The 27,630-nt window shown below is 41.4% G+C and overlaps 1 protein-coding gene and 1 long non-coding RNA gene across 2 annotated transcripts; both read right to left on the bottom strand.

Annotated features, from left to right (window-relative positions):
* Positions 1–761: 761 nt before the first annotated feature.
* LOC121793892 lies at positions 762–1,690 on the bottom strand. The gene is made up of 2 exons (XR_006049190.1): positions 1,395–1,690; positions 762–1,101 (listed from the first exon to the last, which is right to left on the bottom strand). It is a non-coding gene; the product is annotated as an uncharacterized LOC121793892 (long non-coding RNA).
* Positions 1,691–15,753: 14,063 nt separating this feature from the next.
* Positions 15,754–21,677, bottom strand: LOC121795999. Its single transcript, XM_042194686.1, has 2 exons — positions 18,400–21,677; positions 15,754–18,337 (listed from the first exon to the last, which is right to left on the bottom strand). Exon 1 carries the CDS (start codon positions 20,392–20,394, stop codon positions 19,189–19,191), a length of 1,206 nt encoding a protein of 401 aa, XP_042050620.1. The 5' UTR covers positions 20,395–21,677; the 3' UTR covers positions 15,754–18,337; positions 18,400–19,188.
* Between the last annotated feature and the right edge of the window lie 5,953 nt (positions 21,678–27,630).

The raw sequence follows: 27,630 nt of genomic DNA on the forward strand, positions 1-27,630 counted from the left end.
TCGTCCCACAATAAGAGTCACACTTTGTAATTTTGGTATGTCCCACAATGAGAGTCACATTTTATTTTTACCATAAAACTAGTATAGAAAAAGTGGGTCACAGATTCTACCAACTTTTTCAATCCATTATTCTTTACATTTCTTAAAACTCGTGCCACAATAAAAGTGACTCCTATTATTAGACAAAAGGAGTATTTTTAATAAGAAATTTTTTATATTATTCAATTCTATACTCGATAAGTTATTGATAAAATATTCAGCATTAAAGTGTCATAGTATATGATTGAAAAATATAAAAGTAAGCGAGGAGGGAATATTCTTTAGTAAAATTAGTTAAGGTTTGAATTGTGATGTAAATATTTGGAGTGGCTCTTATTATCCTTTTATTTAGATTTCTTTTGGGGTAAGTTAAGTCCAGGGTTACAACCCTTTAGACCTGTAAAGATGTTGGTAAATTTTGAACTTGAGATAATAATTTTTATTGTTAAAAGTAAAAGTTGATTTGCTGTGGATCAAATAATCATTGATTTCAGACATTAACCAATCTACCATGTGAACACATAAAAATTCTTCAGACATTTAATCTCACATTTAGCCATTCCACCATTAGTTCATCCGTCATCATAAGTTACTATCTAGGAGAACAAATGGCGAATGAATTTTTTAGTTTATTAGTTTCTGTACACTCGTATACTTGTGAAGTAATTACTATGTAATCCTTAACATTAAGTATCCCAAACACATACAGTAAAATATACAGAAACACGAAAATTACAATATACATTAATACTATTATACTAGTAATTATAGATTTTTAAGCATTACATTGCGCACTTGTACAGAAATTAGAAAAGCTTTCATCCATAAAAAGGCGACTTTAATGTCTCTTTATTTTACTACTAGTATTTAAGCGTCGACATAGGTATTTGTTACAGTACGAATACGTGGATAAAAGTGATCGGTTAAGGTCCGGATATGGGACTGCAGTTTCTCAGGGACGTTGCGAGGTGTGATAAGGTGGTGGGCACTTGGTGTACCTTCCAGTGCAATAAGGTCGTCTGGGATTCAATGCTTTACGGGTCTCCGACTTTTTTTCTACATCTAAAGACAAAACAAGAATATAAAGTGTATCAATATGGGATGTAGGATATCATAAAACCTTATTGCAATGCATACTCAGTTATAACAATCATGTTCAAGCTAAGTGTGAGTTTGGATTTGGATCTTCATTTGTTACGCATGATTTTGTGTGTGTATATGTGTGTTTTCAATCAAAACAAGGACACATACATAATTATTCATTATCAAGCAGTCATATGTAAACATATATGTGTATAATCATAAATTTACAATAATTAAATACTCCAAAATAGAGAGAGATTAAAAGAACATACAGTGGGTATCGGTATTCTGCGCAAGTTTCCTGGCTAAAGCGACTTGGGGGGACATTATCAGAATAATTGCGATCAAAATGTTAACAAAAGCAATTACTTTCCTACCCATATTTGAGATTGAAATCTAGTTAAAAGAGTGTTGCCTTGCTTTTTGGACATGTTTTGTTGGATTTGCTCATCAATTTATAGATAAATTTGAGCAATTGAGTGGAAGAGAATAGTCGGATGCTTTAGCTACTTTTCTTTCGTTTATAGGAATTAAGAAAATTCAATTCCAAGATTGACGTAGGTGTGGTGTTTTTCCACAACCACATGGGCATGGGGAATGAAAACGAAGCAACCTCAATAATTTTAGGGCCTGTTTGTTTTTTGTCGTTTAGGATTTCGACAATGTTTGAAACCGCTGTTTGATCTGACTCATACCCTCAAGGTATTCTCTTATTTCTGACTTTTTCCTTGTGCAAGTAATTTTGAGTGTAATCAATAATCTAGATTATTGAAAAGGAGAATATTAGTGTTGCTTTAAAATATCAGAATTAATAAGTCAATAAAATCAACACCCTAAAATTCATCTCCTTGCAAATGTTCTACTTAATTACTGTATTTTTGTCTAATTGTTTATTACTTCCTCTGTCCACCGGTACAAGGGTAGTTTTAAACCGTCGCGAGTTTTAAAAAATGTAATAGAAAGTTGGTTGAAAAGGTTAGTCGAATCTGGTCCTACTTTTATGAGAAAATATGAGTAGATAAAATTAGTGGAATGTAATGTCCATTACCAAAATATAAAAAATAAATGGAAAGTTTATTGGTTGACGGACGAAAATAAAAAAAAATAAGAAGTTTATTGGTGAATGGAGGGAGTAGTAGAAAAAACCAATTCAAAGTCTCAATTTTCCGGATAGTATATGAGATCATATCCGTTAATAAGTGATTAACCATGTTACTCGATCTAATTTCTTTTACCAAAAGTTGTCTAGTTCATGCTAGTTATTCAATCAACTTGAAATTATATTTCAACTAGCCCGAGTTTACTTACAATAAAAAGCCTCTTCAATCTTGGTATGTCAATTAATATTAAGGAACGCAAACGAAAGCGTCACAGAAAAATAAAAGATTAAGGTGTGGTGAATATTTATGTTTTTCATATAAAGTGTGTTTTTCTTTGCGCCCTCGATTTTAATTATTTTTTAAAATTTTCCAACACAAATAATTGTATCTCTAATTTTGTGATCTTATAAGATAAGTTTATTGTAGTGTATAAAATAGAAATTGTTTATGGCCGACGTTACTTTAGATTTTGAAGATCTTAAGTGATTTATCAACAAGTTCGAATTCATCATTTCTTGAACGATTTCACATGTTAGACCATCAGCAGTGGGGCGCCCTAAGGCGCGCCCTATGGCGCGCCACGTCATCATTTTTATCCTCCTCCTTCTCCACCCGCAGTGGGCGCCCTAAGGCGCGCCCTATGGCGCGCCACATCATCAATTTTGTAATATTTACAAAATACATACGAATTAAAAAAAAAACTAAAATACATTTAAAATACGAATTTTAAAAATTTCATTCATTTAATAAAAATTAATACATTACAATGCGAAATAATAAAAAACGCAAACTCAGCGACGGCGGTTACGAGCCCATACTTCTTCAATCATGTCGCTCATGAGCTGCGCATGCTCCTGTTGGTTGCGCATTGAGGCCTGCCTAGATAAAACCTCATCGAAACCTAACGGTAACCCTCTATCGGGTGTCTCGGTCGATGTGCCGGCAGAGCTAGATGCACGGTCGTCGTCATTCCAATCGGTGATGCTTCCGCCTTCACTCTCGACTATCATATTGTGCATGATTATGCACGCATATATGACATCGGCGATGACTTCCTTGTACCAGAAACGAGCCGGCCCTTTCACAATTTCCCACCGTGATTGGAGCACCCCAAATGCCCGCTCTACATCCTTCCGCGCCGCCTCTTGCTTTTGCGCAAATAAAACCCTCTTCTCACCAATCGGGCAGCTGACTGTCTTTAGGAAAACTGGCCACCGTGGGTAGATGCCGTCGGCCAAGTAGTACCCCATATGGTATTGGCGTTTGTTGGCAGTAAACTCTATGGCCGTGCCGTTGCCGTTACATTGGTCGGTGAAGAGAGTGGACGAGTTGAGGACGTTGATGTCGTTGTTCGACCCGGCTACGCCGAAGTAAGCATGCCAGATCCAAAGCCGATAGTCAGCGACGGCTTCGAGTATCATCGTCGGGTGGCTGCCCTTGTATCCACTTGTGAATTGGCCTCTCCACGCCCTCGGACAGTTCTTCCACTGCCAGTGCATACAGTCGATGCTCCCGAGCATCCCAGGAAACCCGTGCACCGTCTCGTGCATCTGCATCAAACTCTGGCAATCAGTGGCAGTCGGCTTGCGCAAATATGTGTCGCCATAGGCCTCTACTATCCCCCGACAAAAGTACTTCAGACACTCGCGGCCTGTAGTCTCCTCACAGTGGAGGTACTCGTCAAAAAGGTCTGTCGTGGTGCCGTATGCCAACTGACGAATAGCAGTCGTGCACTTTTGCAATGGTGTAAGGTCGGGTTTCCCGATGGCGTCCTCCCGAAACGTGAAGTATTCTTCACAAGAAGACAATGTACGAACAATGCTGAGAAAAAGGTACCTCGACATTCGAAACCGGCGGCGGAAAACAGTCGGGCCCCAACGTGGTTGATCGGCAAAATAGTCTTCAACCAGACGCCTGTGAGCTTCCTCGTGGTTGCGTCGGACATACGTCCTAGGTCGAATAGGACGATGGACTTGCTCAGCCGCCGCTGCAGCCGCCGCCTTCTCGCGCTGCATTTGCGAATAGCATGCCGCCATGGCCTCTTCAACGGCTGCATCTAATGCTTCGTCAATCGAACGACCGGAATCAGACGAACTAGAACTATTGGTGTCTTCGCCGGGATTCATTTTCGTTGGATGTTGAGAGAGAATATGTTGAGAGATAGTCGATATGTTCGTATGCACAACTGAATGAGAAACGAGATTTATATAAAAAAACGAAACCGCGTGCCATCGTCCGCGGCCTTCACAATGGGGCGGACGATGGCCATCGTCCGCGACCATCCTCCGCTGCGTCCGCAATGAGGCGGACGATGGCCATCGTCCGCGGTTTAAGTCGCGCCCGAAGCATAGGCCGCGACTATCGTCCGCGGCCTATGCCACACACCCACAGTGGGGGCGGACGATGAATGGCGCGGACGATGCGCGCCATCGGGCGTGCCATCGTCCGCCCATTGCGGATGGTCTTATAAGAAGACATTTTCTCTAACGTATTAAGAGGACTACGATTTTAATTGTAACATTGAGGTTTTACACAATCTTGCTTAAGATAACAACATTATATATATTTCATGACTATAATTCTAGATAAACTTCATTTTGGATTAATCCATATATTATCTTAGTATCATTTTGTTTAACAAATCGAAAGCAATATTTATATATTCGTTTGCATTGACTAAATAATGACTAATAGTCGGCGCAACATGATGAAACGAACAAGTGTCTCCGTTAACTGAAACACACTTATATCGTCTACATCCATAAACACACTAATACAGTTTGGAATATTTTATTTGGAATTGATTAATATTTGCGATTCAAGCATCGGTTATTCGGGCTTTGATACTCAGGGTTCAGTTTGGGCCGGAGGAGGCCCGCCTCTGCGGCTGCATTTATTCTTGTAACTACAGTTGCGGCGGCGTAGGATTGGTTTATAGGTGATGGGTGGTGACTTCTTTTTCGCCAAGGCTGTCACCAATAAATTATTTTTAGCCTCATCAACCATGTTCAACACTGAAAATAAGTAGTACTAGTATATTGAATTTTGGCAATAATACACACTTTTATCATTTATTGCTTATAAAAATATCATATGACGGTAACACTTGAAAAAATATTACTATAGACGTTTCATACTATACAAAGTAAGAGAATAAAAAGTTCTATTGAAACACATTCATACACACAACACAGAACAAAAACGAAAATAAAAACTAGTTTAATAATAGATCCTTTGATAACACCTAGTTTTTATTTATTTTGCACCATCAATCTTGTTCAAGGTCAAGAATCATTTCACTTATTTTTATTTTTGACAAGAAAAGGTTAAGCAAACTCAAACACTTGAAAATAAAGCTCGTGTATGTTGGATATGCATCTCTCTTGCCAGACACTAATTTTGGTAAGGTTATGCATAGAGATATATGCACATATTCAATAATTCATCATGTAAACACAAATATATGACCATATATATACTGTATACATATAATATAAAATACATGAATTATATTAATATTAGAGAGACGGAATGTCACGACCGCACTTTATTAAAAATTGCAAATCCATGAACCGTGACTAGGGGTGGAAAATAAGAAGAGGGGAACAGAAAGGGGATAAAACAATGACCGAATATTTACTTAGAAATAAAGGGGATACAATTTTAAATTAACTCTTAATCACTAGAATTTGAATGGAAATCTAACTTTTCAAAATTTAAAAACTTATTCATCAATAGATATTTATCAGAATATGAAAGAACAGTCGATGTTATCTAGAACCTTAGTATGCAGCAGAATGAACACGGTCACATGTATGGAGACATGCACATCCGAGAGGGCCTCTACTTAAAATAAAAAGAAAATCATAAACTCTGCTCAGCATTCTCCACCATCACTGCTCAACCTGCACATTTAGAAATACATGCTGGGCTGGGTACAAAAGTACTCAGTGAACACATTGCCGAAATATGCATACATACAATGAAAATATTGGCGTGCCATCACAGTAACACTCGAGGGTTTTCTCTTAAAAGGCCCATGCTTACTAAATTCTTTATGAGCTAAAGTTCGACTGATCAGTCTAAGATCTTTCTGTACTTCTGCCATATCTAAACACCAAGTGCCGTGGAGATGGTGCTCTCGCACGGGCACCTACATCTTTCTCCAGCCGAGGAGGTGGCCACCTCCCAACGGCCTCCACTACATTATCTTTGTGCCGTGGAAGGTGGCCACCTTCCACGGTCACATGTGTACACTAATCCGAGTAGGAACACCACCCTCACTCGGATCCGAATTCCATTCTTAAGTTCCAACCAAACTAATAGGCTTCATACACATGAAACAAATCATTTATGTCAAGACAACATCGTTTTCATAAATAAATATCATCTTGGAAATTAATTTGTAATTTTTATCCACATTAGCACGTAGGATAGAAAAGTTCACCTCGTGCGTTTAAATTCCACAACTTGAATTTATTTACTCCTTCCATCACTTGCTCGTAGAGATAGCCTTTAACTTGGAAAGTAATAACATATACTTAATCAGACTCAAGGAAAACATATACTTAGAATGTATGCATCCTATATGTATTTTTCGTTTTATTCTTTGTTCTTTCTTAGGGACATTATAAAATTCTTTTACAGTAATTAAATCAGAGCTGCGTTAAGTACTTACCCTCTCTTTCAATTTACGCGCCCCTGATATCGCACATCCCGAAAATCCTACACCCTCGACCCCATTACACTCATGGCTAAAGTCGCAATTAATTACATCTTGGGATTTAATTAAGCGCGCTATCCATTTCAATACTTTATTTCGGAAAAAGAATCAATTCGCGAATTATTTAATCGTTTGGAAATTAATTAATAACTCCAACAAATAATTAATTAATCCATTCAGTCTTTGTTTAGTTCCAGCCCATCACAAATATTTAACTCCTTCAACCCAAAGTTCTAACTCAAAACATTACTTGGCCAATTCTTTCAATTTATTACTTAAGTCCAACATAATTAAATATCCCACCTTATTGTGCACGCTCATCTTCTCCGTCTCCCCCAAATTCAAATTCACATAATCACACGTCATCTCTCTCTCACAATTGCAACGCCACCGCCACTCTCTTCCTGGCCCACTACACCGCGGCACCTCACCGTCGCCGGTTGCATGTTTCTCCTCCTCTAATCTAATTCCCCCGCTCTCTCCTTCCGCCTCAACGCAGATACTGCCAAATCGAGAATCTGTTTTGTCTCTCTCAAATTCTCCCCCGCCCTAGCTCTCTCTCTCTCTCTCTCGGCTCTCACATACGCCGCCGCGTCGGTTCTGCCTCAGCCACCGGCCATCGTCGCTGTCCCTGCTGCTCGCCGACGCGGGGCCTCTTCGGGCTCTGCAGGTTGGGCAGCAGCAGCACCGTCCACCACTTCTCCTGCCGCTTGCTGTGTCACTCCCGTTAGCGCTTGTGACGACCGAAGCCGCCGCTGCTGTGTCTCCGTCGTCGCGCGACCGTGGACAGGACGGTGGTTCTCCGGCGCGGTGCGCCTTTGTGCTGTTGGTCCGTCGCCGTTTGTCTCGGCTGTTTTGGGTGGTGCCGGGCAGCCACAAATCCCTATCTAAAAGCTAAGTTCTTTCTTTATTTTTGTAGTGAACTTCTATCTAGATTTTGATGAATAAAGGCAAGGTGAAAGCTTTAAAAATACATAGCTGGAGCTATTCTTGTAGTTATGAAACTCATGATTCTGAATTTTAAAAGTTCAAAGTATAGCTACTGTTATATAGAACTTCTTATGTGATTGTTGATTCCGAAAATTATCTATTAAGTGGCTGTTTGGTTCATTAGATTAAATAATCGTGAGATGTATTCTAGGATAAATAAAGATGGACTTTGTCTAAGATTAAATTAGTGTTATATTTTATATTGTTGGTTGATTGGATTATGTTTAAGATATAGATAAGACTATAATAAGAATAAATCAATACATTTATCTCATTTTTAGTAGAAACATAAAATAACTGATTTTTTATTAATCATAATTTAAACTTGCTTAATTAAATAAAATCAAATACTCCTTTCATCCGTCATTAGAGCATCTCCAATGACATAGGACATCCAATAGTCATCACATAGTCTTCCCACTGCCACATCATCAGCATTAAAACCCTCCTGCCATATCATCTGGACATGCAACTGGACATCCAATAGCCCTCACATAGCCTTCCACATCACTAACAATTATATAATTTAATTTACAATTGTAGCAACATACGGAATTTAATTTACGAGACAAATACAGGAAAATTGAATAATACTATTAAAGTTTAAAAAGGTACAATAATTTTAAAAATGTACATTTAAAAAAATTACATGCAATTAAATTAAAAACTAACGCCTTGCAATCCTCCGCGCCCACAACTCTTCAATTAAATCCTTTTGGAGTCGAATATGAGCATCCGTCTGACGCATGTCGGCATTTGCTTGGAGGAGGGCTTCTTCTTCGTGAGGTACCCCACCTCGTACGTTGGCGGCGGCAACGCCGTGGCTTGGACCGGCTTCATTATCGTCGTTGGCCCAATCAGTCAGTTGTACACCTTCATCTTCGACAATCATGTTGTACATGATAATACAGGCGTACATTATATCAGCAATGCAGTCGACATGCCACAAACGCGTTGGTCCCTTAACTGCAGCCCATCGAGCCTGAAGCACACCAAATGCGCGCTCCATGTCTTTTCGCTCCGACTCCTGCCGCGTCACAAAGTAGGCCTTCTTCGCATCTGATGCGCACCGGATCGTCTCACAAAGACGGGCCACCTAGGGTATATCCCATCTGCCAAGTAGTAGCCCATATCATGCTGGTTGCCGTTGGCGACAAAACTGATGGCCGGACCGACGCCCTGGCACTGCTCGTTGAAAAGGGGCGACGAGTTGAGGACGTTTAGGTCGTTGTTCGAACCGGCTATCCCAAAATACGCATGCCAAATCCACAACCGGTAATCAGCTACGGCCTCGAGGATCATCGTGAGATTCTTTCCCTTGTAGCCGGCTCGTATAGGCATCTAGCTCTTCGTTCATCATACGCCCGTACTCATCAGCATCCCCACCACTACCACTACCACTACCACCACCACAACCACCGGCATTACTCATTTATCGTTGTTGATCTTGTACAGAAATTAAGATAGAGACAGTAATCGTTAAAACAAGCGGTGCGAATGAAAATGGCGTCCAAAGCGCGTATATATAGTGTTTCGGAAAATTTAAAAAAAAATTAAAAATCTGTCGTCGGTCTGACGCCAATCCGGGGCCTACAATGGCGCCGTGAGGATCGGCATGAGAATCGGCGTCAGCCCAAGAATCGGCGTGGGCACGCCGATTTTGACGCCGATTTCGACGCCGCTCGCAATGGTTCGGAGTCAGCACCGGCGTCCGCGAAAAATCGGCGTGCCGGTGCCGACGCCGCCATTGGAGATGCTCTTAGGAGTCTCATTTTTTGGCGACATGAGTTTTAAGAAATATTAAGAAAAGTGAGTGGAAAAAAGTTGTGGAATAGGGGTCTATATATTAATTTTAAATGAAATGTGAGTGGAATGAGTTAGTAGAAGGTGGGACCCTATTACCATTTATGGTAAAAGTGAACCGGGACTCCTATTCGCGAACGGACTAAAATGGAAAAACAAGACTCCTATTCGCGGACGGGGGAGTATTAATGTTTGATTTTATGTGATCTAACTGTATACAGCTGTCGAGGAGAGAAGGAGAGGTGTTGGTAGAGAGAGAAAGGGAAGGAAAATAGAAGAGGGGAGGGTGGCGGCGACGGTGGTTGAAGGAGGCAGACAAAATAATCGGAGGGTAGAGGGTGAGATGAATTGTCTAGGATTAAAGCTAGTCAGTCCACTGTGGATGCGGGCCTTATCGGGCCTAGACTATATGTTGCGGGCCTTGATGACATAGAAATGGACAACCAAACCGCACACTATAATCAATCTTTGATTGAATCATGCCATCCGAACATAGGCTAAATGATTTAGGTTTTAGGCAGATTCCCTATTTTCTTCATATGCGGCTATATGATGCATAATCATGCAAAAAGAACTTTATCAATTACTACTTACTTTAACTAATTGAAGAAGAACTTGCTCACCACTTATCAGAAATTTCCTTCTCTCTGTTTCTCTCTTGAATATGGCGGTTATGATGTGTAGCGGCTGAAAAATTGGGAAGGCTACGGTTTTTATATCCCAAAGATAATTTGACAAGCGTCCCTATTTTCTTGTGGACAAGTGTTAATATTTTGGCAAGTGGCAATGAGGAGTAACGTGGATAATATAAGTTCATGGTCTTACTCAAATCCCCTTTTTAAATACTTACTCCATCAATTTTTATTCAAGAACCCATTTCCGTGGAAAAAATCCTTGACTAACTTTTATATGCATAGAGTTGTGATCATATGATAACCCCTAAATAACGTAATAACCCTATAATCAAATTTGAATCACACATATTTTCTAATCTTATAGTTGAGATTCAAACTTAGATTTACTTCATAAAAAAAAGCGCGGGGTAAATATGTCATTTCCATCATTTAATTTCTGAGTTGATAAAATGAGTGAAATTCAGAAATGACATATTTACCCCCGCGCTTTTTTTTAGAAATCAGAAATTCAGAAATTTGGATACGTAAATTTTATCATGAGCGAAATGACATATATACCCCCGCGCTTTTTTTTATGAAGTAAATCTAAGTTTGAATCTAGACCACGTGATTTTAAAAATGTGTGGTCCAGATTTAGTTATAGGGTTATTACAGAAATTGGGGTTATCATTATAATGCACCCCATATATATATATATATATATATATATATATATATATATATATATATATATATATATATATATATATATATATATATATATATCCCTATAGGGGACGTTATTCTCCTATTCATCCCTTAGATCTCATTCATCAACGGTCCAGATGATCTGCATTATTACACTATAATGGTGCATTATTAGTCGGTATGCATTATTCAACTGAAAATCTGCATTATTACACTATAATGGTGCATTATTAGTCGGCGTGCATTATTCAACTGAAAATCTGCATTATTAAATGACATGTGGCACCAATCTAACCGTCGGATGACAAAATCGTGGGGCTGAGATTAAAAAGAACAAAGTACAAAAGATACAAAAAAGGAAATGAATATAGGGTTGTATTATATACCAGACTAGTTTAAAACACTAAACGTCAAACACATCATTATATAATAACGCGGAGTTCATTATAACTTTATTTGTAGTTCATTATAGGGAATTCTGAGATTTAAAAACAATGACATCATCATGCATAGTTTAGAAATCTGAAGTTCATTATAAGTTTGTTATTAGTTCATTATAATGAACTCCATATTCTCATATAATGATGTTGTTCGGCGTTTAAGGTTTAGGAGTGGTTTGATATTGATCACAGTCCTACATCCCTATCCCTATATATATATAGGTACAATTATTTTTATTTCTTTTTATGGGTGTAGGAATCGAAAGGAAGATCGTGTTCCTACTCGAAGATGCGTTGGGCGAGCGTTTCATTTGCGCATCTCTCTTAATTTACTTGTAATAGATTAATATTCAATTATTCAACAATTATATCTATCGGACTTTCATTTGCATACACTTGGATATTTCAATTCTCGGTTTGAGATTTATGATTTTGTTGTTTATTATTTTGCTTAGGTCAAAGTTCGTCACAACGCTTCTGTTTCTTATAAATTACACCAAAGGATTCCAGGAAAACTTTTTATTTACAAACTCGATTTTTTTTTCTAACAATCAATATGCGAAATCTCTTTATGTCGTGTTCCAAGTGTTATAAATATTAATAAAATTGTATAAGCTAAGATTCATGGCTTAAGGAGTCGTATAGAAACTTGGGTAAAGATCATACTTTTGGTATTGGGTAGACATTATGAGAACAATTAAGACCAAAATGTTAAGAAAAGCAATTACTTTTCCACCCTGACCACCCACATTTTGAGGTTGAAATATAGCTAAATGAGCCTTTTTGGATGAGATATTGTGTCGGATTTGATCACCAATTTATAGATAAATATTTGATTAATTGAGTGGTAGAGATATTTCCAAAACCAGGATTAATGTGGTGACTTAGTCAAAGAGTTTTTCCACGTGCACATGGGCTTGGCCCATGGGTAAGAACGAAAGCATCGCCCTCAATTATTAAATCTTATATAGTGTTAGAGCATCCAATACAGCGAACGTGCCCAATAGCCCCGCCCCTTTTTTATCCACAGCCTCAATTTTTTTCCACAGTCCCAAATTTTTATTTCCGCCATTATAGTCGCACACTTCCAATAGCCCCGAAATTTTATAACCAATTTTCATTTTAATTTTTTCGTTTAGTTTCCGCCACTATAGCCGCCATATCCCGACGGCTGAGAAGGATTGCCGCCATATCCCGATTCGTGCGAGCCGGGTGATTCGTTGTCTCCACCGTGCATTTTTAGAGAGTGAAAGTGTAGAGTGTGAATAAAGGGAGAGTGTGTGAAAATGGTGTAAATGGATGGTAGAGAAGTGGTATTTATAAGGTTAATATTCGGAAGAAAAAAAAAATCGAAAGGGGCTATAGGCGCGCCGCCCGCCGCCCCACTATAGACCGCCGTGCCTATAGGCGCGGCTATACGCGACCGCCGCGTCCTCGCCCCGAAAACATCGGTAGTCCGTCCGCCCCACTTTTTTTCGTCTGCCCCGGGGCGGACGTCCCTCCCACTATAAGGCGCCCCGCCATCGCCCCCTCCTAGGCTATAGGCGCGCCTATGCTATAGTGGATGCTCTTACTCCCGTCCGAGAATAGGAGCCCCGTTTTTCTATTTTAATCCGTCCGTGAATAAGAATCCCGGTTCACTTTTACCATTATTGGTAATAGGGTCTCACATTCCACTAATTCATTTCACTCACATTTCATTTAAAACTAATATATACAAGTGGAACTCATACTCCACTAACTTTTTTACACCCACTTTACATAACATTTCTTAAAACTCGTGCCGACAAGAAATGAGATTCGTAATGGCGGACGGAGGAAGTATATATTACTATTAGTGCAACAAAAAGAATGGTTAAAAGATATTTTTTAATGCTATTAAGGACACTAATTTGTGTGTCAAATAATACCACCAATGTTTCATAAAGTATTCATATTGTTGGTGTCCCAACTAAAATTAGGAGACACAATTAGAAACTTCCTAAAAAAGCTAAAGATTAAGATATTCTGTCATCAACGTATGAACGCTTTCTTTTGTGTCCTAAATTATGGTTATTTTTAAAAAATTTCAAACTATACCAATTTGGTCTCAATTTTTATATCCTTAAAAGTAAGTTTTTTGTAGTGTATAAACATGTCAATATTAGACAATATATTTAAAATAGATGAATTTAGTTCAACTATAATCATAGTACTCCAATATAAATAAATCGGAAACAATGAAATGTTGAAGTAGAAATCTCATGTGCAGTGAAGTTGGATGGCGGCTCCATTCCGGCAGTTTGATAAGAAAATGTGGATGTCAATGTTCTTTGGTATCTCGTGGTCTATTTGGGATATAAGAAACAATGCCGTGTTTCATGATTTCAAGCCTAATTGGGATTTTGAGAAAAAAGGCTCTTATGGCGGCTTGGTATGTGGATACGTGGATGGTGTTGGGACTTTCCATTCTCTCCAGAACATGTGATAGATAATCTACACAGCATTAGAGGATGGTTTGAACCAAAGAGTGCACGAAAAAGGAATCTCATTTTCTCACAGAGAGTGGCACGGAGTGGAACGCACACAGAGAGCTAGACTACGATGTCCACATGGGGTTAGCTTTCTTCCTTTTTCCATTTTTACAGGTGGTATGCGGTTGATGTGAGTTGTGGTGTTTGTGCCAGTGTAAGGTTTTTTTTTTAATACACACACACACATCGGAGTTCGAGATACATTGGCAAGCGAACCAGCCTCTTCCAGCCCCTCGTGGTCACGTCCGAACTTGCCTCCTCCTGCCCCTCGTGGCCCACGAACTAGTCGCTTAACCCACCCTCAGACGGGTCCAGGCCAAGCACCGGCCTCTCCCTTTTCCTCGTGGCCACGAACTAGCTGCTTAACCCACCCTTAGACGGGTCTCGGCTCGTAAGTTGACCACCCTCAGACTGATCCAGGCCCGTATGCTTGCAAAGTCCCAAGGCAACAAGCCTTGGGCCCACAGGGAAATTAATCCCAAAGTTGCGCCATCCAGGATTCGAACTCAGGACCTCCTGGATGGCGCCATATCCTTGCCTCCCTTCTCAACCAGTTGAGCTAGGAGGCTTGGATTTGTGCTAGTGTAAGGTTGGCTATGAGTTGTTTCTTTGTCTTCGCTGTCTTTGCTTGGTGTGTGTAGTGCTCCAAGTGGTTGTGATCTGTTGTTTTATTTTCTTTGTTTTTGTTTTGTAACTCTCTGCTCGCCTCTCGCCAGGGTTTTGAGCATTTTGGTGCATCTAATGCACATATAAAAAAAGTGAAGTTGCTTAGCAATCTTCTCATTATGAAATGGTAGTATACTAAATAAATCAAACTTATTGTATCATAAAATAAATTTTGCAAATGGTGGTCGATTCTCACCTAAAAGAATAGTGTAGTTTGGTAGAGTACATCTGCCATTTCTAGCGTTTGGAAGATACAATAAGGATCGAATGGAGTTGAATTACTGTTTGAAAAAAAATCATCTTTAATTTCGAGCTATAAATTGTTGGAAAAATTGATCATCTTTTTTTTTTACAATATGCCGCAACCACAAATCAGAAAGGCAAATACTCCCTCCATCCCTAAAGAATATGCACTTCGAGTTCAACACGTGATTTAATACAAAATTGATAAAGTAGGAGATAAGTAGAAAAAACAATTAAAGTATTGTTAGTGGAGAATGTATCTCACCTCATAATAGTGAAAAGAATTTTCAAAATTAGAAAATACATATTATTGTGCGATAAACTAAAAAGGAAGGAGTGCATATTTTTGTGGGGCGGAGGGAGTAAAAGATAACTAAAAGTTGAATTGAGGGAAGTTGAAAAAAAAACCTTAGTCTTAAACAGTAAATAGAACTATTTAATTAATAAACACAATTTATACAGTACAATAAAAATTCTAGCAACTCTAATCAATAACTACTACTATTAGCCATTAGGATTCCTTGTCTTGTTTTAGGGATCGATGAATTCGGGTATTACACGCATTTCTGGATTAAATCGATAATTAAGCCTAAATATACTCAATGTATAGCCTAAAAAACATTTTCAAATTTTAAGCTAGAAATGCATGTAAACTAAACATTGAAGTCTAATAGTCGGCGCAGCATAATACAAGCGGTAAAAAGTCTCTTAACTACAAGACACGAGCTACATGGAAATGTCATATAGCTACCAAACATGCAAGTTTAACCGGGATAAATTTTATTGTGTTGTTGTAATATAGTCATGTTAAGGATAATCTCCCTAACGTGATGCCGCGATCAAGCTTAGAAGTCCCGGGAGGTGAAATTTCTGATACCTTTTGTATTAATTTCAGCGCCTATTTATAATCTAAGGACCCTAAGGTTGGTTCGACTTACGGCCCGGTAAAGAACCAACAAAGAAAACCCGGAACGGAGCTTATAAATTGTTCGACCCAATTGTTCAAAAATAATAATAAAAACAAGTCTAGAAAATAAAATAAAAAATCCTAATCTATGAGGCCTTTCATGCGCCCTACATGGGAACGTAGTCCCCGAACCTCACCGGCGCCTTGGCTCTCCTGGCTGACTTCCTCTGTTCCCTCCTTTCCCTCTGCGACGGCCTTCCACGCTCCACCGTTTCATAGTTCAAATCCGGGACCTGTCGCTCCTCCGGCGACGCTGGACGGTTCCGTCTGGTTGAGAGGGATACCCGCATCAACTCCCCCCCGATAAGAGCATTCTTGTCCTCAAGGATGAGGTCAGGAAAACGTCGGCGAACAACCACCAACGGCTCCCACGTCGGATTTTCGCCCTTGTCATCATCCCATTGGATCAAGGCCTCCTCCACCGTAGCTCCATCTCGCCATACCGTGCGGATCCCTACCCACTTCAGAGGTCGCGAAACTGGACGACCCCGTGTGAATACAGGTGGTAAATCCACGGTCCCCGAAGACCCGGCTTGCACAAATGGTCGAAGCAGACTAACATGAACACGTTATGCACGCGACTGCCCTCAAGCAACTTAAGGCGGTAAGCAACCTGACCAATTCATTCCAAAACCTCATACGGCCCAAAGAACCTGAGCGCCAGCTTCGAAGACAGAGGCTTTCCTACCGAGTATTGGCGATACTGCTGCAGTTTCAGCAGGACCACGTCCCCCACCTCAAACTCAACATGTCGCCGATGCTTATTTGCTGCCTCGTGCATACGCTGCTGCGCCCTTTCTAGATTAGCACGCAAGGATACAATCAATTCGCCCTGCTGTCTGATCAGCGACGCTACATCGGAAGGAGTAGACTGCGACGGTTCAGCCACCACCAATGGAGGAGGATCCCGCCCATACAAGGCCTTGAACGGCGACGTGCCTAGCCCCTCGTGAAAAAAGCAATTCAAGGATAACTCCGCCCAAGGTAAAAAATTCGCCTATTTGTTCGGTTTATCTGCCATGAACGCCCATAAATACTGCTCCAGACCACGATTCCGAACCTCCGTTTGACCGTCAGATTAAGGGTGATACGCAGTCGTGAAATACAGCTTGGTACCGCTCAGACGCAGCATATCCTCCCACACATCATTTAGGAACACGGAATCCCTGTCCGACACCAAGGTTTTTGGGAAACCAAGATGCTTCACCACCGTTACGATGAAAAGGTTCGCCACACGCAGAGGATTGAAATGTGGCGGTAGAGGCACGAAATGCGCATACTTGGTCAACCTATCAACCACCACCATGATTGTAGTAAAACCCCGAGACTGAGGAAGGCACGTCACAAAGTCCATCGATACGTCCTCCCACACCTGCGAAGGAATAGGTAACGGCTACAACAACCCTGCAGGTTTTTGTGTCGAATACTTAGTCGTTTGACACTCCACACAGGCCTCCACGAACCCCTTCACCTCTTTCCGCATGCCCTTCTAATTAAATTGGGCAGCCAATCGTCGAAACGTCCTGTCAACTCCTGGATGACCAGCTTGCGGAGTAGAATGATGCTCGGCGATCAAAGGTAACTTCGCCGCTGACTCGACCCCCACATAAATGCGACGACCGTGATAGATCAGGGCCACGACAAACGACAAGTGACTGGCCGCCTCGCCCTTTTTAATTAACGCCCGACTTCCGCCAGCAGTAGCTCGAAAATATCCGGGACCGGGTGAGCCGCCAGTGCCAGCAGCGCGGTCTCAGCCTGCACCCGCTCTGTCTCAGCCCCGTCAGGTTACATATCGCGATGTGACAGCGCGTCCGCGACCTTGTTCGATGCCCCCGGCTTGTATTCAATTCGAAATTTATAGCCCATTAACTTCCGGGCATAGAATTACTGATCCGGAGTCTGAATAACCTGTTGCAATAATTCCCTTAAACTCTTTTGATCACTGCGGATCACAAATTCGCGCCCCAATAAGTACTGACGCCACTTCTGAACCGCCTCGACAATGGCGTATAACTCCTTATGATATGTGGATGACACCCGACGTCGCGGCCCCAATTTCTTGCTAAAGTAGGCCAAAGGCCGTCCCTCTTGAAGGAGGATCGCGCCCACCCCGAAATCCGACGCGTCTGTCTCAATATAAAATTGTTTGGAGAAATCCGGTAGCCGCAATACCGGCACCGATGTCATAGCTGCTTTGAGGGCCTGAAAACTCCCCTCCGCCGTGGGGACCAGGCGAAAGCGTCCTTCTTCAATAGTTCAATGAAAGGGCCTGCAAGAGTCGCATAATGCGCGATAAACCTCTGATAATAACCTGTAAGTCCCAAAAAACCTCTCAACTGTTTAATAGAGGACGGCACAGGCAACGCGACCATGGCAGCAATTTTCTCCGGGTCAGCCCTCAAGTGTCCCTCCGCAATTAAATGCCCCAAATAATCCACTGTGGTACTGCAGAAAACACATTTGGATAGTTTAACAAAAAACTGATTAGACTTCAGAATAGTGAGTACCTCGTGCAGGTGGCGCACATGAGATTCCAGCGTCGGACTATATACCAAGATGTCATCGAAGAAAACGATAACAAAGGTGCGCAGCAGTGGTCTAAAAATGGCATTCATGGCCGATTGGAATGTGGACGGAGCATTAGTTAATCCGAACGGCATGACAAGGAACTCAAAATGGCCGTCGAGAGTTCGAAAGGCCGTTTTGAAAACGTTATCCGTGTGCGTCCTTATCTGATGGTACCCAGAGCGTAGGTCCAATTTCGTGAAAAATCGCGCCGACCCCAGCTCGTCAAACAACTCATCCGAGGTAGGTATAGGGAAGTGATCAGGCACTGTCGCCGTGTTCAGAGCCCTGTAGTCAATATAGAATCTAAATGTACCATCCTTTTTTCCGAATAAGCAAAACAGGAGACGAAAATGGGCTCTGGCTAGGCCGGATGCCACCCGAAGCTAACATCTCCTTCACTTGGCGTTCGATTTCATTCTTCTGGAAATATGGGTAGCGGTATGGACGCACATTAATCGGTTTTGAGTTCGGAAGTAGGTGAATGCGGTGGTCGAACGGGCGGGCAGGTGGAATGCCCGTCGGGGCGTGAAATACATCCTCGTGCGAACGCAAAACCGACAAAATCATTGGATCTAGGTGAGGCGGAAATAATGACTGAGCGTTATCCGTCTCATGGTCCTCTGTTTCGGGAACCGCTACCAACTCAAACATCTCGGCCTCCCCTCTCAACGACAACAGGCTGGCAACGGTCTTGAGCGAAACCTGCTGTGCAATTGGTGGAGATACCTTCAAACAAATGGGCACCCCATTACGCACAAACTCCAAAGTCCCATCATAAAATCACTAGTGACGCATCGCATAGATTTTAGCCACGCCAAGCCTATAATGACGTCTGGACCATGAATCGGAAGGATGTGCAAATCGATCAAAAACACGTGCGATTGGATCACCACACGAGTTTGCAAGCTAACATGCGAACATACCAACAACACCCTATTTCCAACATACACGCGAAACGGCTTAACCGCCGTAAGCGGGAGCGCGAGCCTCTGTGCGATTCTGGGATGCAAGAAATCATGAGAGCTGTCTGTATCGACGAGAACGACCACCAGCTCTGCTTCGATTATGCCTCGCAGATCTATTGCCTCCGGCCGCTGCCTGCCGTCTAGCGCATAGATGTGTGAAAGATCTACCGTTATCACCTCAGGTTGTTCCGGTGGATCCTCAGATACAACCGTTTCCTCCGCCTCGTCCTCAGCATCGCCACCCATATAAGCCAAGAAGGGTCGCTTACAAGCATGAGATGATATCCACTTCTCCTCGCAATAAATACATACCCCACGGCGTGTGCGATCTGCTCGCTGAGCTGGCGTCAGGTGGATAACTGGAAGCTTCGAATATTCAGGGGCCCTAGCGTAAACAGGCTTCGTGGCCAGCTGGGACTGATGCTGCTGCTGTGGGACAGCCGACGACGTTCCTTTCTGATCCCTGGGCGGCCACTGACGGCATTGGGGACCGGATGGGGGTATGGGTTTCTCGTTGCTACCGTCAAACTCAATCGCGAGAGCCATCGCGGCCGCCACTGATCTCGGATTTTGGTGTTTTACCTGGCCCCGCACCGATTGTTGAAGACCTACTATATAGATAGGTAAAAACGTGGATTCAGGGACATTAGGGATCCGATTCCTCATTGATTCGAAAGTCACATTGTACTCAGCCAGCGAACCCGTCTGAACCAGTTTTGCAATCAAGCCAAGGTAATCCTCAAAACACTGCGGATCAAAACGGCGCCGCACATCTTCCAAAAAATCACCCCAGAGAACAACCGGATTGCTGGCACAATAGTTGAACACCCATTCCGCTACTTGATTGTCAAAAAGCATGACCACATAATGTAGACGATACGCTTCAGGCATCATCAGATGATCAAAATAATATTGAATTCTCGCAATCCAATTCACCGCATCCGACCCATTGAAACGCGGGGGTTTCATCTTCACATCTCGCGGTTCGTCCCATGCTCGGTGGCCCCCGTGATTATGCCACGCCGGATTATCCCACGATGTAGGCTGACGAAGCGTCGGCAGAGTGAACCCCTGGCGGGTCCCTGGTGGCTCCCATGAAGACAACAAACCCGCCCCTGCCCCTGAGCCGGACCCCAAAACATCCCCCTGACCTGATATCGCGCAAGGGCGGCAACGAACTGATAGGGGAAAAACTAGCGTATGTCTCCGTTGGCAACCATGGCTGAGCCCCCGAACGAATAGCCAGCGTATTTGGGATAGTAGTCACAGCCGCCTGAGTAGGAATGGACGGCGGAACCGAACGAGGCATGGCGTCGATAAACCAATGCGAGGGAAGACCGAAGGTCTGACCCTGGTCCGATCGGGGTGGCACCAAACGGAGATCAAAATCATCCATCCGCGTCTCGAAACGCACCAAAGAGGCCAGTATATGTTCAAACATCATGGCCACCGGATCCGTTCTCTGAACGGTCGTCCCTGACGGAAACCCCACGCTAATCGGTGGAGCGGATAACCGGCTCACCGGTAACCCCTCAGTACGGACGGCATCAGACGTGACAAGTTCCATGAGTTTAGTGAAAGCACCAATTTGTTAAGGATAATCTCCCTAACGTGATGCCGCGATCAAGATTAGAAGTCCCGGGAGGTGAAATCCCGTCGACAACTAGGGTATGCAAAGAACGAAAAATAAACAAGAAGAAGTAGGCGAAATTTCTGATACTTGGGAACGTAGAAGTCCCGGGAGGCGAAATCAGCGCCTATTTATAATCTAAGGACCCTAGGGTTGGTTCGACTTACGGCCCGGGAAAGAACCAACAAAGAAAACCAGGAACAGAGCTTATAAATTGCTCGACCCAATTGTTCAAAAATAATAATAAAAACAAGTCTAGAAAATAAAATAAAAGATCCTAATCTACGAGGTCTTTCATGCGCCCTACTTGGGAACGTAGTCCCCGAACCTCACCGGCGCCTTGGCTCTCCCGGCTGACTTCCTCTGTTCCCTCCTTTTCCTCGGCAACGACCTTCCACGCTCCACCGTCTCATAGTTCAAATCCGGGACCTGTCGCTCCTCCGGCTCCTCTTCCCCTCCGGCGACGCTGGACGGTTCCGTCTGGTTGAGAGGGATACCCGTATCAAGCCACCAAATGATGCTTTAGTGTAAAATCTCAAAGTAGAGATAATATATATACTGTCCTATATATCCTTGTTAGTTCATAAATTCAAGGGCATGTTGGAATTAGTAGTTGGTTGCGCGCCAGGAGCGGATCACAACAAAATAAAATAATCTTATGAATATGAGCAATTTTAATAAGTGATGATGGGTCCATTTTATTTTATTGTGAGTATGGAGTAGGAAATAGATTGGTGTTTTGGAGTAGGTGTTACGCTCCGGGTTGCGCCATGTCAATTTCATCTCATTGATCGCTTTATCTTTGGAGCATATGTATTAAGATTGTTGAAGCAACCGATTGTCATAATATCTAATTTTTGAGTTTATTTGGGGAACAATTCTATTTTTGTTATAGAGAACTAATGGAATTCCATTTTAATGAAGGAGATTATATTTATTCCAGATGGGGGAGTGACGCACAAGGGTTATGCGTCGTTATTATTGAACGACGCACAACCCTTATGCGTCGTTGGTTAACGACGCATAATCGTTATGCGTCGTTTAAAGACGCATAAGCATTATGCGTCTTACCCTAATGACGCATAATCCTTATGCGTCACACTGGTAAGCATTCCCGCCTATCACCCGGGTGACCCGGGTTCGATCCCCGGCAACGACGCATTTTTTTAAGTGATAAGTATTTGATAAAAATGAGTTATTCTAAACATTTGTTTTTGGCAAATAGATATTACTCTTATAAAAGACTTAATTAAAGAAGTTAAGAATAAATGCCCAATCTAATTGGTCCCCCAAAACGAATACATGTACATTGACAAATTAATTTATACTTCTATTATCTATGACCGCTGTTTATTTTATTTTATATATTAAGTTTATTTTCGAATATCTTAAAAATTACTATTGTTTATGCCGTTAATTGTATAATAATATAAAAATCAAAACTTTATTCACTTATAGATTAAGTTTATATAGAATACATGGGCATAATATTATATACTATTAATTAAATAATCCAAGTCTTTATGTTATAAGAAAATAAAATAATGCTTATTATAAAATAATTTCCAAAAGTCCTTGCTGCAATAGTAATAATAATAGTAAAAATGCGCCGTTGCCGGGGATCGAACTCGGGTCACCCGGGTGATAGGCGGGAATGCTTACCAGTGTGACGCATAAGGGTTATGCGTCATTAGGGTAAGACGCATAATGCTTATGCGTCTTTAAACGACGCATAACGATTATGCGTCGTTAACCAACGACGCATAAGGGTTGTGCGTCGTTCAATAATAACGACGCATAACCCTTGTGCGTCACTCCCCCATCCGGAATAAATCTAATCTCCTTCATTAAAATGGAATTCCATTAATTCTCTATAACAAAAGTAGAATTGTCTCGTTTATTTGGTAGTGTTTTTTTCCTTGCCTTATTTGAAGGGTTGATAAACTCGGATATTACAAGCATTTTAGATTTAAAACTTATAATTTTAGTATTTGATGAATTTGCCAATTTTAAGTAAACCTAAGACATACTCATAGTAACTCACAAAACCTTAAACAAGGACCACAATATTGCTTTAACTCAAACAAAATTAAAAGTGACATATATCGACGTAATCATAAACACCATACTACAGTTTGGCTTATTTTATTCGAAATTGATAATATTGAACATTGGGTGTTCGGGGTTGGATTCTCAAGGTTTGGTCTGGGCGGGAGGTGGCTTACACAATTTCCTGTAACTACAATAGCGGTTGCGGCTATTGTAGTTGGGGCGCTCGATTGGTTTAACGGTGATGGGTGCTGACGCCTTTCTCGTCTCGGCTTCCACAAATAAAAATATATTAGCAACAATACACACTTTTATCAATTATTGTTAATAAAAATATCATACTATATAGTAATTTTGAAACAACATGACGGTTAGTGACTCGTCATCTGACGGAGAATGAGTAGTAAAAAATTCTGTCATCATATATATCTATATACTCATAAAACAATATGACTTAATAATAACAATAGATGAAAACAGCATACTTTTGATGTTGGTTGTCTCCGCAAGTTCTCTTGCAAAATGCTGAAGATATGCAAAGATTACAGAAGATATGAGAAGATCACGAACTTAATTCTAATTATTCTTTCCTAATTTTAGCTAGGGTAAATCATGTAATATCTTACCATATGTAAATTTCCATATGCCTATTTTAGGCGTGTACCTCCATCCTTTGTAAATATACTTGAATGAATAAGATTTCTCCCTTCAACATGGTTTCAGAGCCAAATAATCAAAGGCTCAGAAGATAATTTCATCATCGCCCGAATACCTGTCCCGACCAGAAGGCGGCGATGGACGAACCAGACCTGAAAATGGCAGACGAAGAAGATGTCAAGACCGGTGATCTCAAACAGTTTTGAAATATTGCATAAACAACCTATTGCATGTACACTACAACATAAGTCTAGGAGGAAAGATGATCGGTGGATTTTTTACTGTGGAGCAACCGATACTATGACCCATGATAGACAGGATTTTGTGAATTTTTGTGGGACTATGAAAAGTCAGATACAAACTGCAGATGGTGAATTTACTTCAGTAGAAGGGAGTGGAACAATTGAGATCTCCCCGACGTTAAAATTGTCAAATTGTCTCTATGTTCCCAAATTGTCACACAAGTTGATGTCTATTAGTCACGTGACGAAGGAATTAAATTGTACATTACTAATGCATCCCAATTTCTGTGTATTACAGGATATCAGGACGAGGAGGATAATTGGGCGTGGCACTGAGCGTCAAGGCCTCTACTATGTTGACGAGATGGCTCACCAAGGTAGTGCTGCAATGCTGGCTCACGGATCTGCAACTCGAGACGCTTGATTGTGGCATAGACGTTTAGGTCATCCATCTCTGGGTTATTTTAAACTACTTTTTTCGATTTTTTCGCATCTTAAAGATTTTGATTGTGAATCGTGTGCTTTGGAGAAAAGCCACAGAAAATCGTTTAAGTCTACTGAAACTCGTGTTAAGAGCTTGTTTTCACTTGTGCATGCTGATGTTTAGGGCCCCACGCCCGTTACTGGTGATCATGGTTTTAGGTATTTCTTATTATTTGTGGATGATTGTTCGAGAATGACGTGGGTGTATTTTTTGAAAAATAAATCTGAAGTTTTTGAAAAATTTGTTCTTTTTCAAAAAAATAATCAAGACTCAATTTCAGACAACTATAAAGGTCCTTAGGTCTGATAATGGGAGGGAGTTTGTTAATTAGGAAATGTCAAATTTTTTCATAGATAAAGGATTAGTTCATCAAACCTCGTGCCCATATACCCCCGAACAAAACGGAGTAGCCGAAAGGAAAAATAGGATCATTATGGAAATAACTCGTGCTTTGTTTTTTGACTCTAATGTTCCAAAATTTTTATGGCCTGAGGCGGTTGCTACGTCTGTTTATTTGGTGAACCGTCTTCCTACAAAAATCTTGAAAATGAAAACCCCGTTGCAGCTTTTGTCTTCACTAGCCGATGTACCTGAACCCCTTACCTTACCCCTTAAAATCATTGGATGCTCGGTATATGTTCATGTTCCCAAACACGAAAGAACAAAGTTTTCCGCGTGCGCTATAAAGTGTGTTTTCTTGGGGTATGGAATGAATCAAAAGGGCTATAGGTGCTTTGATCCATCGTCTAGGAAGATTATAACGACCATGAACTGTAATTTCTTGGAGTGTGAGTACTACTACACCAATCTTAGCGGTCAGGGGGAGAGTAGAACTGCAATTGATAGGTCAAGTGGACCCCTAAATTGGTTTGTGTCATTACCAAGCGAATCTGTTGCGGAACCAACAGCGACAGTTAGTACTGCCGCCGAGCCCGTCTTGTTACCAGCAGAGCCTCCTCAGTCACCCACACCTGACAGTCTTCCTCCAGTGATGTCTGAGGTAACCACTGAAACTGAAGTCAATAGTACAAGTATTCCTAATTATACTAATGCAGAATCAACGGAGAGTGCTGCAATTGATGGAGACACTGGACAATACATACTCCCAGACAGGAGCACAAGGGGTATTCCACCTAAAAGGTACAGTCCTGAGCGTATATCAAAGAAAAATAGATATTCGGTGGCAAATTTGGCAATGACAAATCTGACCGAAATGGCAAGGGCCTTTATGGCTGCATTATACGAGGAAGAGGAGCTCCCTAGGATAGCAGAAGAGGCAATAAAAGTCCCACATTGGAGAGAAGCAATGCTTGTAGAAATGAAGGCACTGATGAAGAATAAAACGTGGGAGGTATGTATGAGGCCTGAGGGATCCAGACCAGTAGGGTGTCGCTGGGTTTTCACGATCAAGAGGAAACCAGATAGGTCGATTGATCGTTACAAAGCAAGACTATTAGCGAAAGGTTATACTCAAACCTATAGAGTCGATTATGCAGAGACCTTCTCACCGGTAGCAAAGATGAGTACTATCCGTGTGCTTTTCTCCATTGATGCGACGAAAGACTGGCCACGACATCAGTTTGATGTAACTAATGCTTTCTTGCATGGGGAGCTGACTCGACCAATCTATATGGAAGCCCCACCAGGATTTGATGGAGAATTCAAGGCAGGAGAGGTGTGTAAACTTAAGAAGACACTTTATGGTTTGAAACAGTCACCAAGGGCATGGTTTGGAAGATTTACTGAAGTAATGAAAAATATGGATACAAATAGAGTAATTCAGATCATACTCTGTTCCTAAAGAGGAAGGAAGAGAAGATCACATGTTTATTCATTTATGTGGACGATATGATCCTTACTGGGAATGATGAGGAAGAAATCGGGCAATTAAAGGAGAACCTATTTACCGAATTTGAGATGAAGGACTTGGGCCTATTAAAATATTTTCTAGGTATTGAGGTGATGCGGTCCAAGAAGGGGATATTTATAAGCCAACGGAAGTATGTTTTAGACCTCTTGGCTGAGACAGGAATGCTAGACTGCAAGCCCGCAGAGACCCCAATGATGCAGAACCATGGTCTTTGACTGACTGAAGAAGCCGAACTCACTCACCAAACGAGATATCAACGACTGGTGGGTAGACTTATCTATCTCTCCCATAGTAGACCAGATATTGCATACGTCGTGGGAATAGTCAGCCAATTCATGCATAAGCCCCAAGTTGATCACTGGGAAGCAGCTCTGAGAATCGTGCGCTATTTGAAGGGCATAGCAGGGCACGGGGATCTTGTTCGAGAATCACGGGAACTTGGAGGTACATGGATTCACAGATGCAGATTGGGCTGGGAATCCAAATGATCGAAAATCAACTGCAGGGTACTTTACCTTCGTTGGGGGTAATCTGGTGACTTGGCGAAGCAAGAAGCAAAAAGTGGTAGCTCTATCAAGTGCGGAAACAGAATTTCGTGGGATCAAAAGTGGGGTAACAGAGATTCTATGGCTAAAGAAGTTACTGACAGAACTTGGCTTGATGTCAAAGGAGTCGTGCAAACTCTTTTGTGACAATAAAGCAACAATCAGTATATCAGAAATCCGGTGCAACACGATCGAACAAAGCATGTTGAAGTAAACCGACATTTCATCAAAGAGAATATAGAAGCGAGAGTGATAGATCTCCCATATGTCCGTTCAAAGGAACAGTTAGCAAATATCCTCACGAAGGCTGTAGATGCAAGTAGTTTTGGTGAAATATTGGGCAAGTTAGGGATGGGAAATCCCCTTACTTAACTTGAGGGGGTGTTGAAGATATGCAAAGATTACGGAAGATATGAGAAGATAACGAAATTAATTCTAATTATTCTTCCCTAATTTTAGCTAGGGTAAATCATGTAATATCTTACCATATGTAAATTTCCATATGCCTATATTAGGCGTGTACCTCCATCCTTTATAAATATACTTGAATGAATAAGATTTCTCCCGTCAACACAAAAGCTACTTGGGGGGACATTATGAGAACAAATACCACCAAAATGTTTAGAAAAGAAATTACTTTTCCACCCATATTTTTTTATGTTAACTATTAAATGAGTCTTTTTGGATGAGATTTTCTGTTAATTTGATCATCAATTTATAGATAGATT

This window comes from Salvia splendens, chromosome 3 (genome assembly GCF_004379255.2).
Source record: "Salvia splendens isolate huo1 chromosome 3, SspV2, whole genome shotgun sequence".
In the NCBI taxonomy this organism is placed as follows: domain Eukaryota; kingdom Viridiplantae; phylum Streptophyta; class Magnoliopsida; order Lamiales; family Lamiaceae; genus Salvia; species Salvia splendens.

What these genes read in the sequence shown, in the direction of transcription:
- LOC121795999 (XM_042194686.1), bottom strand. Translation starts at nt 20,394, where the DNA reads ATGAAACCCCCGCGTTTCAATGGGTCGGATGCGGTGAATTGGATTGCG.